We start from the raw sequence: 18,091 nt of genomic DNA on the forward strand, positions 1-18,091 counted from the left end.
ATGTGAACATTAACTGAAGCTCCTGACCCATATCTGCATGATTGTATGCACTGCACTGCTGCCACACGATTGGCTGATTAGACAATCGCATGGATGATTGCTGGTGCCAGACGGGTTGGTTTGAGTATTTCTGTAACTGTTGATCTCCTGGGATTTTCACACACAACAGTCTCTAGAATTTACTCCGAATGGTGCCAAAAACAAAAAACTTCCAGTGAGCAGCAGTTCTGTGGACATAAATGCCTTGTTGATGAGAGAGGTCAACTGAGAATGGCCAGACTGGTCCGAACTGACAAAGTCTACAGTAACTCAGATCACCACTCTGTACAAGTGTGGTGAGAAGAATATCGGGTTGGCGCTGCTTTGGTGGCACACAGTATTAGGCAGGTGGTTTTACTGTTATGGCTGATCGGTGTATGTGACACTAGATTTCAGTTGAACTACTATACAGCAAAATGTGGAAAATTCTGAAATCACCTTTCAATTCACCATTCCAAAGTCCACCACTTAAATGGAAAATAAAAAGAGAGTCCTAAAAACAAAAACAAAAACAAAACAAAAAGATGATTAAACATCCCTGGGAGGGCTCCAGAGCTAGAGTAAGTGTTGCCCAGAGGAGCATTTGCTCAGTCTATCAGTGATTGATACGGATCACAGACTGTCAAGGGCCAATGATACACATTATAAACAACATATGTAAACAACAGAGTCATTCAGCACGCCTGCAATAAGCAGGGAATGCTGATTACATTAACCCCATAGCTATGTTTGCGCATTTGTTTGGGAACAATACACTAACTACATATCCATGTCTACAAAATGATGCAGCACTAAAACACTTCAGGTGTGCATAAGATTTAGTTTTCCAGGTTTAGAACGTGGAATTGTGTCAAGGTAAACTGAACATGGAAGATCAGAATAAATATTTTTGCATTCCCATTCATTCCAACACTAATTGAAAAAAATCCACCACTTTTTTAGAAGATGAGAAATAGAGAGTGATGGATTACGGGAGTGAAAGATGCCAAATTTACTCTCATTCCCTCAACAGCTGTATTTGAAAGATTTTTAAAATTATTATTATTATATTAATTCCAGGGTAATATAACACAAATAATGTTGTACATGTACATTAAATAATTTTAAAAATCAAAAATAAGGAAAAATGTTGCTAGATTCATGTGCTGTTTTATTAGGACAAAAATGCGTCACCACTGTTTGTGAAAAGGGTCCATTGAAAGTCTGAACGAATAATTTAATCAAAATAAACTAGTGCACCCTGTTTAGCTCCTTTATCTATATGCTTTCCTCAGCTCACTACCAAATATTGTAAAGTGACTAAAATTCATGCAATATACAAAGCGACCCTTTCCAAGTGAGGATTGACTGTTTTAAAATCTTTTGATGAGATGGTGTATAATAATTTACATCTAAAATATACCTTAAACTCCTTTTAGTAATCACTGAATAATTATATACTCATAACTTACAGTTTTATCTATGCTTGTATTCTTATTTAGCAATTTTGCTGACATGAATCATTAATTGAGCAGAGCTGCCGACAAGAGCACTAGCACACAACACACTGCATGTGCATAATTACAAGCCAATTTGCAATATAGGAAAACTTACAAGACTATGCACACTACTGAAGCTTTAAAGTAATAGTTCACCCACAAATGAAAATGTTGTAGTTTGTAACTCACCCTCTTGTCGTTCCAAACCCAGTTGACTGACTTCTGTAGAATATATCAAAGGTGATTTTTTGAAGAATACCCTGACCATTTAATCGCTACCATGGCTCCAGAGGGCTTTGAATAATTGACCACTTTTATGAAACTTTATGATCCTTTTTTTTATTTATTTTTTCATTTTGTAGCTTAAAGGCCCCAGTCTTCATTCTCTTTTCCACATTGATAAGAGTGACCAGGATATTCTTCCAAAAATTCACCTTTAGTGTCCCACAGAAGAAATAATTCGCTTGGGTTTTTGGGTGAATTATTACAATTTCTCTCTTTTTTGAAACTGTTTCAACATCTGGATATTTACTGATTTGCATCCAATAGGTTCTCTCAGGTTGAATAGTCATGGTTACATGGTCCAGAAGTGCAGATTGAGATTTTGGGGCTCCAGGTGATGGATCACAGCTCTAGCTACACCATTAGCGGCTCTGAACCCAGGTAGAGGGTCCGGTGTGGAGAGTATGTAGTCGATGCTGAATTTGATCTCGGGCTCAGGTTTGCTGAGGGGTGGGTTGATTTGGGCTGGTCTGTGACTAGTGTTCATGGAGCAGAAAGAATCTGAATTCATGGATCTTACTGCAGCACCCTGATGAGTGTCCATGGCAACAAAGGGTTCGACTGGCTCCTTGAGGCCCATTTTCGAGTTACGTCTGCGGCGGCGACGGCGAAAGTTGCCATTTTCAAAGAGGTCCAGCATGGACTCGCAGCCTGTGGCAAATGTCCAGTAATTACCTTTTCCTTTCTCGTTACCTTCTGTGCGGGGCACCTGAGGAAAACACAGGTAGTCAGAATTGTAGACAGGCAAAGCAAAGCAAAATAGACTGATTACACTTAAGTTGAATGAAGGTAAAGTGGGACAGGTGGTAAAGTGGAACACTTAAACCTGTATTTAATATTTAATCATATTTCCTCTGTGTACTGTAGTGGAGATCTTTGGCTATTTAAAGATTAAGCCATCACATGTCATCACACTTATCTGACACTAATCTGTCATCTGTCATACCTTTATGAAACAGCTGTTTAGAGAGAGGTTATGGCGAATTGAGTTTTGCCAAGCCCTCTGGTTGGATCTGTAATAAGGAAATCTCTTCATGATGAACTCGTAGATTCCTGATAGGGTAACTTTGTTCTCTGGACTCTGTTGTATAGCCATTGCTATTAGTGCAATGTAACTAACAGAGAGAGAGACAGAGACGAATAAGAGTCAGAGATCATCTGTGACTTTAAAGAGTCTTGTACCCCCATTTATTAGGGCTGGTGTAAATAAAAAAAATTAAAAATAATATATATATAAAATAATAAGAAATAAAATCACACACACAATATTAATAGTATAGGGTACAATGGGGCTAAAGGCTCCCTGAGGTAAAAGGCTCCTTTTCAATTTAATTTTCTCTCAAAATGCTAAATAGCAACAAAAACTTCTACAGGACTTTCCTAAACACCTTTTTGTCACTATACGCTGGAAAAATGTCCTCTTCCATGAGATCATTGCATGTAATGTCTAAAGGTTGATAATGAGGCAATTTGATCTAACAGTTTCAGTTGTTGAAAATGTATGTAGCTCATGAATATCCTGGAAATTATCTAATTTATTTTGAGACTAAATACTTATTTGTCATTTAAATTTTTTTCAAGGTGATTAAATCAAACAATTTCCAATAACAGTCCAAAAAGTGAAAGGATAGTATTTGGGGTAAAAGACCCACTGTTGCGGGTGCTATAGGCTCCTATAAAACACGTTCCTTTTCTTAAGTGAGGGGAATAGATTTGTTCTGAAACATGTTAAAAGGGCCCACACTTCAATCTTAATGGAGATAAATTTGTTTATAGAATACATTAGATGTAATGAAATGTCAAAGGTGATTGAATTGAACAAGAAAATGTGCACCCTTTTCTGAAGTAGTTATTTCGATAAAGCATTATATTAATTTGTGACAAAAAACTTAACAAAAAACAACAATGTCTTGCTGTATTTGCTATTTGCTATATACTTTTGTACAACTATTTGCCCTGGTTTCTACACTATATCAATAACCCCCCTGTGGACTTTTTTTTTTTTCACACAGGTGTGGGGTGAAAGGCACCCTCCGACCTTTTTATTTATTTATTTAAATTCACAACAACCTTATGTTGTTATTTATTTTCACACAAATGATGTTGCTCCATCAATATTTTAATACAAATAAATGTATTTTTTTAATCTTGATACACTTTGAGACCAGAAAAAAAAAGCAGATTTTCCTTCAGGTGTGCCTTTAGTCCCGTGGCACCCTACATGCTTTAAATGAACACTGCATATTTTAGTAATATTGCAACAGCTTCCATGTTTCATCTTCAGTTCTTCACTGACCTAGACAGCATAAACTTATAAAGAATAATGAAATGTTACATTATACTGTATATTATTATAGTTGCATAATTATTATTATAATTTTATGGTACATCACAACTTTTAATTTGAAGTCAATTGTTGTCAGCATACTAAATGTATAATAATAGGCTACTAACAACAACAACAACAACAATAATAATAATAATAATAACAATAATAATAGTAACTGTAGTAGTAGTAATTACCTGTAAGCCGGTCGGCACACTTTCTTCTCTTCATCTGAGCCACATGAGGGGTATCCATCGCCATCATAGTTAAAACAGTTATAAGGATATTGCGAGGTGTCAAACATGGTTAGAAGTCCAGGAGGCAAGCCTTTATGATGAAATAAATAAGGCTCTAGCTGGCCAAGGCAAATGAAGCTGCTCTCATGAGAAGTGGGAGTGTGTAGGAACTCACCGGCTGCTGGTCAGATGCTGATATAATGGGCGTTCATGACTGGAACTACTGTAAACGTCGGAACCCGGGGCGTGATCCACAAACTACAGTCACTCATTCACTCTTTGATTCTGGGTGGTCCGGTCCGATTTAAGATTGGATGTTTTGTTTTGCAGTGTTTCTTTTTATAGTCGTATCCACTTAACAATAATTGAACGATGAACGAAACATTAACAAACATGCTTCTCGTGGCTGTAGTCTTAACTCTTTCAGGTTGTTTTTGTTTCTCTCACTAAAAGTTGTTGTGGCCCCTCGAAATGAATCACATATCTCTCGGCAGCAACTCTTGGCTTCTGTAGATGCGATCTGTAATGCGGCATAATAGCCATAAATTGTGTTTCCGTGACTAAAAAGGGGATGTGTGTTCAAAAGAACATTTAACTGGGCATATGAGGGACTGAGAAACGGAACAAATATCCCACGGCGCGAGATGTCTGTGTGTGTGGCCCCTTGATCTGAGACACAGATTCATCTCTCGGTTGGCGTGGACTCAGCTCGAACATTTAGGACTAAAATCCTTCAGAATTGCTTCGAAAGTCAGCTCTTATAGTCCAGCCAATTCATATTACGTATTATATAATAAAGCATATTATAAATAATATTATTAAGTAACTTCGCTTCGAACAAGTATTAGACACATTTTGCGGCTTTGATTTGTAATTTCAACAGGTGAGATTTTAACTAATATGGTTATAATCGGGAATCATTTTGCATTCGTTCATTTGAAATCACGTTAACAAAAGAGAATAATGATCAGACAGATATTTGGGTTTCCTGTCTGAGTGCACTGAGAGTGCGATCTGATTAGGGTCCCAGCGGAGTCCCGCTTCGTTCCCATGACGCCGTTTCCTCTGCTGGACCGTCTGCGGCCGCTCTGATTGCTGCTGTCCGATTAGTGGTCCCTGTCCCCCCAGACCGCTCTCAGTTGAATTTCCGGAGGACCATTAGGCCTACTAGGCCTCTGTTTACCCATGTAAGGTTTTCATCACAAATGCGAGTGTTTTTATTCTTCTGTAGCCCAACTGTAGACATATTTGAACTCCCTGTATTTCCTTGATGGACATATTAAGAATGATATGTTCTGAATTAAAAAGCACTTTACTTGTGGTGGTAATAGGGTGGAAACAGGTTATTAGTGTCAAATAATTTTAATGATCGTTTGTCTAAATATCAGCTGTTTTGGTTATTTTAAAAAAAATATATATAGGCCTATATTAGCTTTTTATAGATGTGATCAAGCTTCACCATCTAAGCGAGCACATGAGCACATTTAAAATGACTATTAGACTGTTACTAACAAAAGTAGGGGACAACAATGGAGACATGCCTTAATGAAAATGTGCTTATTTTTTCTCCTTATCACAAAATGCATCAAGATCGGAAAATTCCGATGTTTTTTATTGAATATTGATAGATCAACATCATTTGTGTGAAAAGTAATAACAGAAGGTTGTTTTGATTAAATTAAGTTTTTAAACAAGGTAGGGCGAGGACATTTTACTCCACACTTGGGGTTTATTGTGATGTTGTGCATAGAGACAAATGATATAGGTCAAAATTTGTCAACATTTGCAAAGACTTTTGAGACAGTAACAAGTAACAAAGATAATGCTTATTCGAAATAACTACTTCTGCAAACAGTGCACCATTTCCATTTCATCACATCGAAATACTCTATAAACAAATTAATCTCCATTGTGATTGGATCAGTTAATGTACGTCCATTTAAAAAAATAAATCTATTTGCCCAACTTAAGAAAAGCAATGGTGGCCTTTAGCCCCTTCAACCAGGGACGGATTAACGCATGGGCCTACAGGGCATTTGCCCAGTGCCTCCGGCAGCAGAGGACCCTGAGGATCTGCAGGGTATATACATATATATATATATATATTTTTTTTATTTGTACAAATTATTATTTTAGAGTAACAGAGCAATGTTGAAAAATTTGTTTTGAAATTGTTATTTATTAATATTTGCCAAATAATAATAAATAGGCCTTATGCTGCTAGTCAGAGCCCTCTGGCTTAGTGGTGAGGGGAAATAATTGCGTTATACGAGCATTAAAGGGATAGTTCACCTAAAAAAGAAAATGACCAAATTATTTACTCACCCTCATGATATCCCAGGTGTGTATGACTTTATTTCTTAAACTTTATTGCTTTAGAACACATTAATTTAACAGTTGGTGTGGTATGGATGACGTTTATGCTGACTGTCTGTGATTTTTGGAGCTTAAAAAATCGTATCACCATCCACTTGCATTTTAAGGACCTACTGAGCAGAGATATTATTCACATTTTCTTCAAGTGTGTTCTGGTGGAGAAAGAAAGTCATACACACCTGAGATATCATGAGGGTGAGTAAATAATAAGATAATGTTTTAGGTCAACTAAACCTTTAAGCAACACATTTTTTCAAAGTGGATTTATTTAAAGAAAAATAAAATAAAAAAGCAACTTGCTTCTTCTGTAGTTGCTATACAAAGCAAACTAGTGAGAGAACTGAACATTAATGACATTGTGGAAGACTTTTTTTGAAGGAAAGCAATAAAGAGAACCATCACATCAGCTAAAGCAAGAACACTGTTAATTTCTCTGAGCTTGTTGACATGTTGCTAGTTTTTAATGTATTGCCTTATGATTGGACAATCTGGAGAGGCTTTAAATCTGTAGTGAATACTGATAATAAATGTAATAGTACATAAGCCTGTTTGTTGTATTATCATTAAATAAAGCCTGTTTGGCCCGTCGTGTATTAGTGCTATTAAATTCTGTTTAAAGGGCATTCCACATGTAAACAATGCTGTAGTAAATGTGCTGCAACCGGTGTATCTTTGAATTCATTCATCAACATTACACTTGAAGAACGTCACAACGTGACGAAGATCAATCTTATTATATTGGAATGAACAATTTCCACACTGCATGTGCGCAACAGTACCTTTAAGATAAGTAGGAAAGATTTTTATCCAAAATAGAAATGGAACAAAATGGAAGTTCTTTTTTACTCTAAATCTCCACTTTCACTTTTACATCTAAAAGTCACATGTGGTGCCTGTTTAGTTTCACTTTCACATCTGAAAGTGAAAGTTAAAGTATAAAGTTAGGGTAAAAAAGTAATTATAAAAGGATTAATATTGTTTTGTTTTTCACCCACACCTATTATATTACTTCTGAAGATATGGATTTAAACACTGGAGTTGTATGGATTACTTTTATGTTTCCTTTATGTGATTTTTGGAGCTACAAAGGTCTCATTCACTTACATTGTATGGACCTACAGAGCTGAGATATTCTTCTAAAAATCTTTTGTGTTCTGTTGAAGAATGAAAGTCATAAACATCTGGGATTACTATCCCTTTAATTATATTATTATGAGCTAATATGAACCATGCCATATAACAGTCAGAGCCTGAACATATCCAAATAGCCCAATTGTAGCTTTGCTATAGCACAAACACAATTTTTTATGGTTGCCTGTGTTCTCTATCTGGTCATTGTCATTAGCCGGTTTAGATGATTGATCAGTTGGCTACCAGCGAGTGGGGTGTTATTGACCTGGTAGACCATCTTAGCTGGTTAGGGCTGATAGATCCACTCTGACCAGTAACAAACCAGCTACCATGTTCCAAAAAAGAGCTTGACCATAAGTTGATATGACCTTTTTTTCTGAATGTTTTATCACTTTTTATCACCAAAGACGTTTTTTAAAGAATTTAAATGAAAGAAAACATTTTTGCTAAAAAGTTTCAAATGCTGTTTCAATTTTTCTGATGAAAAAAAGGTCAAAGAAAAAGCAGTTCCCGTGTTCAGAAATGATCACTTAATTACCACATTGAAATGGTATTAAATATTGTTTTGATACATTTATATCTAGGAGTGTTCTAAGGCTGGTCAGTGGGCACCAATATACAGTAAAAAGGACGTTTCATTTTTTTCCACTTTGGAGTTTTTATTTCTAGGCATCAAATGCTGCAACTGATTTTATTTATTGATAAAAAAAAAATGTAATCTATGTATAAGACCATTTGCTGAATCTCTCAGTTTATTGCACTTAAACCAGGGGAAAAGTGACACAAAAATTCCCATTGAGAGACAAAATAAAGTACTGTAGCAACAAAAAAAGGCATACTGTAATCCTCCGTAAATGTGAAAATACTAACTGTACAAATAAAGGAAACAACAAAACAATGTACAAAATACTTGCCCAGCAGCAGCTATCCCCTCACTACAAATTGTACTGTCGCCATGATATAATAAACCACATTTATTCTGCTGATTACTCTGTTATCTACATAACCGAGTTTTCAAGTATTTCTATAATTGCACAGGCACTGGATTCACATAGTATTTACACAACTTTTTCAGCAGTTATACAAATGTGTTTTGTAGCCCAGCAAAGAATGCTGAGAGCTTTACATAAACACCCAAACTCTCCCCACACTGAAATAAAAAGACACTTAATGTTATAATGTACATGCAATGTCTATACATACACTGGAGCATACAGTATATACTGTACAAAATAATACTAAGAAAATATCTCAATCAGCAAAACAAACACGATCTTTGTGCTACTACCGATAACTCTGGGCAACTATAAATCAATTAATAGTTTTTACAAACAGATCAGCAATTCTAATATAAATTCTAATGGATAAAAGAATCCATTGTAAAGTTTGAGGCCAATTAAATGCTGAATCGTGTTTTTCTAATTTGATAGAAAGATTTAGAAAAGGTATAGACTGCTGTATCAGCATATGTATAGGACTAGAGATGGGTAAACCAGCATTTAGACCTATGGAGAATCAGTCATATACTCCTCTGAGCACATTAAAACATATTTTGTTTTTGTGTCAGTTTAATAGCATGACAATTTTACAATGATCCATACTGTAGGTTTATACATAATCAGCATCACTGTGCCCCTTTAAAGTCTAAATTTTTGGGTCAAATGTGGTAGAAATGCAGCAATCACACTGTTGACAATGTTGATTATTGATATTTGAATAACACTTTTTTCTTTTCATATTTGTTACTACATTTGATGTGCAAGTAAAGAGATTAGACTAAGCAAGAATTATGCAAGGTGTTAAATGCTTAGGATGTTTTTCTGAAATCCAATAAACTGTCAAGATTTCTTATACATACTACTCATCGTTACTGATCTACTTGCTAGCACAAATACTGCAACTCGTTTAATGTACTACACTGAATCTACCTCTTTGATTTGATGTATAGAAATGAAAATGGTATGAGTGACATGTTGAAGAATAAATATGAAACTCAATAAATAAGCTCTGATCATCTATAACATTGCAGACGGGGTGAATACTTTCTGGAGACAACTCACCCTTCACTCCAAGCTTTTTGTCTTTAACAAGGTACAGTAAAATAAAGTGAAGTGAATTGATTTTTGAATGCACAGTTCCTCATTTTCCTCACCATGAAGAGAAACAAAATACCTCATTTTATGCAAAAAACATATATTCAGACGTCATTCACATGTACTGCGGCAAAAAGTTTGGGAATCTGTCATTCCTCATTAGTTTGACCTGAAATGTGAGTAAAATGTTATCTTCTGTTTCTGCTAATACTGAACCTTCAGCCAAACATTCACTGTAGAAGTTGATCTGTCCCGCACATCAGCACATTATTGATACCACTCATTAAATCTCTAAAGTTTAAATAAAGTGACAGCAAATACTGAACCAATGATGTTCAAGCATTTTTCATTATTTATTTTGATCCTTTAACAGTGGTTCTAAACTGGTTTTGCTTCAGGACCCAGATTTTACATTAGACATTAAGTAGGGACTTAACACTTAAGTCCCTACTTAACTTGTTTATCCTACAACAAAATTATCCTTAAAATCAAACATTGAAAGTAATTAATGTTAAGCCCACTAAGGACTGCAAAGTCCAAAGCAAAAAGTAAAATGATTAAGATGACGTGGGTTGAATAGGAACATTTAAAATTTGGTAAAAACAACATTATAATCTGTGCAAATCAATGGGGCACTTGTGGATGTGCCCAGTGAGTCAGTTTATTATCAGAGATTTATTATTGTTATACAATTTATTTAACTATTTGTATTTAGCTTTGTGTTCTTCCTGCTGTTCGTGACCCAAAACAGGTCTGTAACCCATTTTTTGGGTCGTGACCCTCCAGTTGAAAACCACTGCTTTATAACACTTGTTGTGACCTACAGTATGAAGCTCAGTTTACATTTAAGATTAAATTAATGCAGGACTGCAGATCACATTCTCTCAAACTTTCTCTTTCAACTGTGTATCTTTATTTAAACACATGGTCCATTGGTTGAGGAATGAGTCTTTGGAATTCACTGAATTCAGAGTTTATCAACAAGAGCATCTCTTGCAAGACGTTCATGGTCTACAGAGCTGTGGTGGGACTTCAAAGGACCCAACAGGGCCACCTAATCAGTCTGTGCCCACTACCTCTGTGGGACTGTGCCCATGTCATCCTCTACTACATTGCTGTAGCCCTCCTTCTCAATGCAGCCAGCCAGTACCTGGAGCACCAGGCGCAACCTGCGGTCCATGGCCTCTAGGTGAGGCCTAATGAGGATCGGCAAGAGCGTGTCTGTCTGGAGACTTTCTTCCATCAGTGCACTCAGTTTGTACTCCTCCTTAGCCAACAGCTGAAGCCTTAAATGGGTGGACTTCTTCAACCTGGGTCAAGCAGTAAGTCAGAATCACTACTAATACCTTACAATACTACACCAAACTTTTAATCATTAAAAATTTGTATTTATTACTTTATGTACATTAAAAATATCACACAAAATATTTGGAAATACTCTTGCAGTCAGATGTGTCATGCACCTCTTTAAAAGACATGAGACAAAATAAGACATGACCGAAGCATAATTTTTTCCCAAACAATTTCAGTTATTTTACCGAAGTATTGTAAAGTTTTTGTTTGGCGTGTAAGGGGACACAGAATCATACGTATCCATTCATCCATATAGGTATATATATATATATATATATACCTATATGAGAGAGTACTGTTTTAGGCAGTTGTGAAAAGTGAGGATGTTTTCAAAAATAATGCCATGGAAAAATAAAATGTAACAACTAACTTCATACAAATTGCAGTAAATTAAAAATACCCATAAAAATCCATATTTGGTGTGAAAATGCTCTGCCTTTAAAATAGGGTATTAAACCTTTTTCAAGGTTGTTGGTAGATAAGTTGTTCCAAGCATCTTGGAGAACTTGCCACAGTTTTATGTATTTAGGCTGTCTCACTTGATTCTGTCTCTTCATGTAATCCCAGACTGATTCAATCTGGGATTGCAAAGTATTGTATGTTTATATGTATATACCATATATAATTTAATATATTTATAAGTTCAGATAGCAATTTGTATATATATATATATATATATATATATATATATATATATATATATATATATATATATATATATATATATATATATATATATATATATGTGTGTGTGTGTGTGTGTGTGTGTTTTATATTACAATTATATATATAGTAAAATTGCTATATGAACTTATAGTTATATTTTCATAAAACTGAATTTGTGTACAAGTTTCAAATAAATATAGTGGGTAAATGATAACAGCAAAAGATCTGTGGAATGTGACTTCATTGGACTGGCCAAATGTGGTTGTGAATGGGTTATATAATCATGCAACTTAACAATTAAAGACGCAAACCATTTTTGGTTTTTGAAAGTTTGAAATCTATTTTGGTCGAACATTTGGTGGGGCATGTGCAACCTCAGTTTAAATGGCCATGACACTTCTGCTTGCAGTGAGATGACAAATTTTTATAATAAATTCTTCTTTGTTTCGAGTTAATACTAACCTGCAGCATTGACTCAAAGGCACCAGTATGGAAAGCTCATCATGAGAATGTTTACCAAAGCTGAACATTAAAAGATAAATAAGTTACATTTCAAAATGTAAACAGCACATTAATAATGCATTTATAATGCTATATTCAATTGTTATATATGGTACTGCGAAAATGCATCCCAAAAAGTAATGTACTGCCTTACCCTCTTCCATTATCAAGATGAATAATGAAAGTTTCATTTCCAAATTTTTCAAATGTCTCATAATGATGACGATCCATATTTCCTTTGAAGAAATACAGGACAAAAATAATGTACACCATAAAAAGTTAACATTTATTACAAAAATGCCTTAATTGAATTATGACTTCAACTTAAAGTGTTTACATACTTAAGGGCTCACTTCTCTAAAATCATCTTACCCATGAGGAAATCAAATATGGTCATGTCCATAATGTCGAGCAGGCGAGTGCCGCTGTCATAGGGTGGCGTCTGCTTCACCTCCTCGCAGTAGTCTGGATCCACCTCCCATCTACAAACACAGACCTCATTAGTTTACACTGACACACACACTCTACAGAGAAAAACAACACAGCATTTATGCATGTCACGGTAACAAGAGGCAGGGGGGTTAGCTTGATAATTAGAGGCTAAACTGGCTGGTTAGAACTGAGTAGGTGCAATGTGTTGCATGTTTAATATCCTCCCATTCAGTTAGATCAGCGTCTGTCTTCCTGATACATGTTGCACTATATTTATAGTACCGCAGCCCCTACTGAGTGCACTCATTCGGTTTGTTATGAGGGTATACAGAGAGTAAAACCTGAAATAAATAAATGTTATTTATTTCAAAAAATATTTTGCCGTGAATATTTCAGCCTTTTTATCAAGGCGATTCTGGGATTTCAGCTTTAGGGAGCCTGAGCCCCTCATAAAGTGAGATAAGGGTGAGACCAGTGTGTTTGGATTAGACTGTCATGTTTTTTACTGATAGTGTGAGAAGTGTGATACCTTGCTAGAGTAAATTATTTCTTGAAAGTTTTGAAGGATCGGTGCAATAAGGGGAGAATTCATAATTCAAGCAATGTTTTTAGTAAACATGAAGAGGGATCAGATCACACAAAGATCACACAAGAGATTTTTAGGGGGGCACAGATGCACGATACATGGGCTGAAACCCAACTTAACAGGGATTAGAGTCACTTATGATCTAAATGAATTATCCCTTTAACACGGAGATATATAAAAAGTTTTTTTTATGCTTGGATTGTCTTATTTTTTTTAAATAAACATAAAAGACCCTTTGCAGATCGGACTGGTTATTTGCAATCCTTGGTGTTCTTGCATATGTTCTCATTTCTTCATCAATTTTATAAATAAAACGAGAGCTGTGTGGTCCTCACTCTGCTTTCTTGCGCTTGTGATAGGATCTCCTCCAGGGATTTCTCCAGGTCCTGCGCTTGGCCAAGGCCAGGTCTGGCAGAAAGGCTGCTAAAGAGCCCTCGATCTGGTCAGGCTTCCCACACAGAGCGTGTTCAGTAGAGCAGTAGTAAGAACATTCACCGTAAAAGCAAATGTTATTGGCTGAAGGGATAATAGATAGTAAAAAACAAAACACAAATGATATATACATTAAAGGTCAAACAAACCACCTTAAATTTATGTTACAGAGAGTTCAACACATTTAAATGCTGTGTTTGCTCTTAAAAAAATGTGCATTTAAAAAAAAAATATATAAATACATTTCTCAATTTCAGCCCATCAAGGAGAGTAGTTCCAATCAGAAGTCTTAATAGTCAATGACTTTAGAACAAACTGCCCCATCTGCTGGAATTTTAGAGTAGTGGGAGAAAATTACAGTTGCTTCTGATTAGTAATGAGATAAGTTCTGTTCCAAAAATGTTTGGAGATAAGCACAGAAAATATAAAGCACAATTTAAGATGACTGAATAATAAAACAATTCTTGCTTACATTCCTGTACAGAAATTGTTATCTTGCTTGGTTAAGCATTATATAGACCAATGGTGGGTCCAGTTTAAGCCAGTACATTGATTTAATGGATAACTAAGATGGGCGTGGTTACAGACAGACTCACGGGAGAGCTGAATGGTGGTTGGTAAGTACCTGGTGAAATGAAAAATGTTCTCCACAGTTTTTTGTCACGGGTCACGTCTCTGATCTCTTTGGTCATATTCACCAGTCTCCCAGCCACTGGCGGCACTCGACGGAAATCCAAGATCCTGTTGATGAATCAATAAGACATGGATATATATATATATATAATATTGATTTTGCAATCAAAATTATTCAACCCCCCTGACCAGCAATACATTCTGGTGATGTGAATTAAAACACATCAACTAAAACCTCAGTAAACAGTTTTTAAATGAAAGTAAAAAGTGTTTAATGAACATTTGAGTGATTTTGAGAATGAAGAGTTTAGTTTACCAAAATGTTTAAATAAAAATAACAAATTCTCTCCCCAAATGTCATGTCAAAAATATTCAACCCCCAAAGTCAATCATTTGTGGACCTTTATCCTTAATAACAGCAAATAAATGTTACAGGCAAGTGTTCTCAGGCTTCAAACATCTCTCTATTGGAATTTTTACACATTTATCATGAGTAAAATCTTCCAGCTCACTGGCATTCTTTGGTTTCTGTGCTGCCACTGCTTCCTTGAAATCCCACCAAAGTTTGAAATGGGATTTAATGATGGACTGAAAGGGCCATTTAAGGACATTCCACGACCTATCCCTGAACTAGATTTTGGACAACTTGGATGCATCCTTGGTGTTATTGTCTTGCTGGAAAGTCCAGTGATCACCGAGCTTCAATTTACACACTGATGGCATCACATTTTTCATGCCAAAATGGCCTGATCTCTGAAAGAATCCATGGCATCAGTCACATAGTCGTGATAGCCGTTTCCTGCAGCTGCAAAACACCCCCATAACAGGACTGACCCACCTCCATGCTTGAATGTGGGGATGAAGTCATTCTTGTTATCTCCTTGTCATCTTACTCCAGACGTACTGCTAACCCATGGGTCTAAAGCTAATTTTCAGTTTAGTGTCATATGTCTATAAAACCTTCTTCAAGGACTCCACAGGTCTTTCCTAATTACTTCATGAATATTCAGTCAACTGGAGTCAACATTTCCCTTGGAGAAGTTTTGCTTTCTTCCACACCCCAAGAAGGTTGTTGTTGTACCATATTTAATGTTTTTTATTAATGGTGCTGCCAACTTTGTCTATTGGAAATTGAAGTGCCTTGGAAATGTAGTTTTAGCCATGAACTTTCTTGTGTAATGAAATAATCTCCTCTATTATCTTTAGAGACAGTTTATTTGTAATTGCATTTTTTGCATAGAAATACATTTTTGCTTACTCTGCTATAAAACCATACATGCCATTGCAGTTTGATGACTTAATTTAGTTTTAAGACAATCATTTGTTTAGCCATATATATTTACAGAAACAGCTACACGCAATAGGGGTTGAATAATTATGACATGGCTGTTTTTTTTAATCACTGCTATTTAAAATATTAGATTATATATTCACACTATGACTGAATGTGTCACTCAGTATCAGTGTTAAGATTTCCAAACAATCCTTTTGCAAATTGAATAGAAGCAGAACAATGGTGGTATGGCCCACACAGAGCCCAGATATCAACATTATTGAGTCAGTCTTGAATTAAGACTTTAGAAGCAATTACGAAGCAATTACGACAGCCTAAATAGATAAAAGAACTGTGGCAAATTGTCAGTGTCAGATTAAGGTACTCTGGGAGTTGGAGTTTTGTTGGGCCCAGCCAGTCGTCGAAGCAGAATGTTCTTACCCTATTACCATATGCTATACAGACACATTTCGCTGTTGTGCACTGTCTCTGTGTTTACGTCAGCTTTATTTTTGGCTAATGTGGGCCCTCTAGTGGCCTGGGCCCCTGGGCACATGCCCGTAAAACCCATTGGATGATCCGCCCCTTCCAAGAGGCTTGGAACAATGTTGAAAAACTATGCAAGTGTACCTAAGATAATTATTTTAAAAGCATATGGTGATTACACTAAATGCTGATTTAGTGTTTTTATTTTAACTACATTTTGTACAAAGTTAATTCATAAATAACAAATATTTATGGCATAATTTTGGAAAACATACTCACTGTACAAAATTTTTCACAACTGCCTTAAATCTTTTGGACAGTAGTGCATATATGACAGAATCCACTCAAAGCACAACATTGATTCAATCTGCAGGAAGAACCAAAGGTAAGATTGGTAATATTTTCTACCACTAGAGGACGCTCAAGTCATATTACATCAAATACATTTTAAGCAACTTTTTAATAACAAATAGATACCCTGTCTGATTTTAACTTGCAAATAAATTCAGCCATATATTTTTTGCTGAATTGAAAATGTACTGAAGTAAATCAATAGCTTTAATTAGAAACATTAATCTGTTTTACTTTCATTCATTCTTTCTTTCTTTCTTTCTTTCTTTCTTTCTTTCTTTCTTTCTTTCTTTCTTTCTTTCTACAGCTTGCTGGTATATTTGTATAACTGATCTGTGTAAGTACTCTACCATCTGCTCATTCATGTTTTAGACATTCACCTTGTGTGCTGCATGTATGTGAATACCTTCTGCTGAAAGAGCAACTTAAAAAAAATAATCCTGAAAAACAACTAATGGACGGGGGCCTAAGGGATAAAAGCACTTGAAGCTTCTAATTGCATAGACATGCTGACAGAGATGACACAGAGAGTTTGTGTGTAGAAGTGTTCTTCTCCACTCTCTGTACAATACATTAGTCAGAGGCAACCATGGGACAAATGAAAGCTCCTTTCAAACCACTCTCCTCCAATACTGTCATCTTCCTTAAAGCCACACTACAATGAGCATTTCCCATCCACTAAAATCAGATAATTAATGGTAAAGTACCTTGTCAGATAAAGCCGTGGTGGGCTTGTGAGGACACAGAGGCCCACTGGGTGATGGTGCTTTAAAATAGAAATAACAACCTGCACTTTTGCCTAACCCAGATGAACTTTATTTAGAAAAGAAGGCATTTTTCATGCGTCTTGGTTTGTGCTTTCTACCCACATGCATGCCTGTGTGCACCGGGTGGATTTTACTCCCGGCCAGATGTTTAGATGTAAGCGAGGCAGACCAGGCCCATCTGGGCCAGGCCTGCTGAATAATGATATTGTGCCCAAGACTCACGCTGGGTTCAGTTTGACGCAGTGCTGGCCAGTACCGGGGTGAGAACATCACTGAATTACACTGTAACACACCATCCGTGTCAGGGACTTTTTCAGAGCATTCACAAACGTTCAATCAAAGTGAACAAATGAAGGGAAAAAGCTGAGGGTTTAAATGATCTATCATTGTAATAATTCATAGAGTAAATATTTGTTCTTTTAATTTGACAATGACTTGAATGATTGCGATGGTTTACTAAATAAAGTAGTGTTACTGAAATCTGAAAATTGGAGACAATTTGGCTGTTGGCAATTATTTGGGGTCTATAATTATTTCCAGAAATATGTAGAAGACAAATTTAATTGGAGGGACATTCAAGCATATATGTGCCAGAAGCTGATTGGGTATCTGGGTTTGTTGGATGAATATAGATGCACTGAAAATAGGTC

General features: G+C 35.9%; 2 protein-coding genes across 2 annotated transcripts in view; both read right to left on the reverse strand.

Annotated features, from left to right (window-relative positions):
* Positions 1-1,177: 1,177 nt before the first annotated feature.
* On the reverse strand, positions 1,178-4,503 carry LOC127633899 (forkhead box protein L3-like). Its single transcript, XM_052113276.1, has 3 exons — positions 4,323-4,503; positions 2,746-2,914; positions 1,178-2,508 (listed from the first exon to the last, which is right to left on the reverse strand). The coding sequence occupies exons 1-3, from the start codon at positions 4,427-4,429 to the stop codon at positions 2,092-2,094; spliced, it is 693 nt and encodes a 230-aa protein (XP_051969236.1). The 5' UTR covers positions 4,430-4,503; the 3' UTR covers positions 1,178-2,091.
* Positions 4,504-8,518: 4,015 nt separating this feature from the next.
* Positions 8,519-18,091, reverse strand: part of fam20cb (FAM20C golgi associated secretory pathway kinase b) — a 54,814-nt gene continuing 45,241 nt past the window's right edge. The window contains exons 5-10 of the mRNA XM_052113252.1: positions 14,557-14,672; positions 13,835-14,015; positions 12,854-12,963; positions 12,636-12,717; positions 12,443-12,502; positions 8,519-11,271 (exon numbers count right to left, since the gene is read on the reverse strand). Coding sequence (XP_051969212.1) covers positions 11,034-11,271; positions 12,443-12,502; positions 12,636-12,717; positions 12,854-12,963; positions 13,835-14,015; positions 14,557-14,672 — 787 coding nt within the window. The 3' untranslated portion in view covers positions 8,519-11,033. The remainder of the gene's footprint in view (positions 11,272-12,442; positions 12,503-12,635; positions 12,718-12,853; positions 12,964-13,834; positions 14,016-14,556; positions 14,673-18,091) is intronic.

This window comes from Xyrauchen texanus, chromosome 40 (genome assembly GCF_025860055.1).
Source record: "Xyrauchen texanus isolate HMW12.3.18 chromosome 40, RBS_HiC_50CHRs, whole genome shotgun sequence".
In the NCBI taxonomy this organism is placed as follows: Eukaryota; Metazoa; Chordata; class Actinopteri; order Cypriniformes; family Catostomidae; genus Xyrauchen; species Xyrauchen texanus.

Bases quoted from the DNA above. Each gene is read 5' to 3' on its own strand.
- LOC127633899 (XM_052113276.1), bottom strand. From the start codon at position 4,429: ATGTTTGACACCTCGCAATATCCTTATAACTGTTTTAACTATGATGGC. The intron at 2,915-4,322 runs GTAATTACTACT...TCTCTCTGTTAG, and splicing joins GTGTGCCGACCGGCTTACAG to TTACATTGCACTAATAGCAA. The intron at 2,509-2,745 runs GTATGACAGATG...TGTTTTCCTCAG, and splicing joins TAAACAGCTGTTTCATAAAG to GTGCCCCGCACAGAAGGTAA.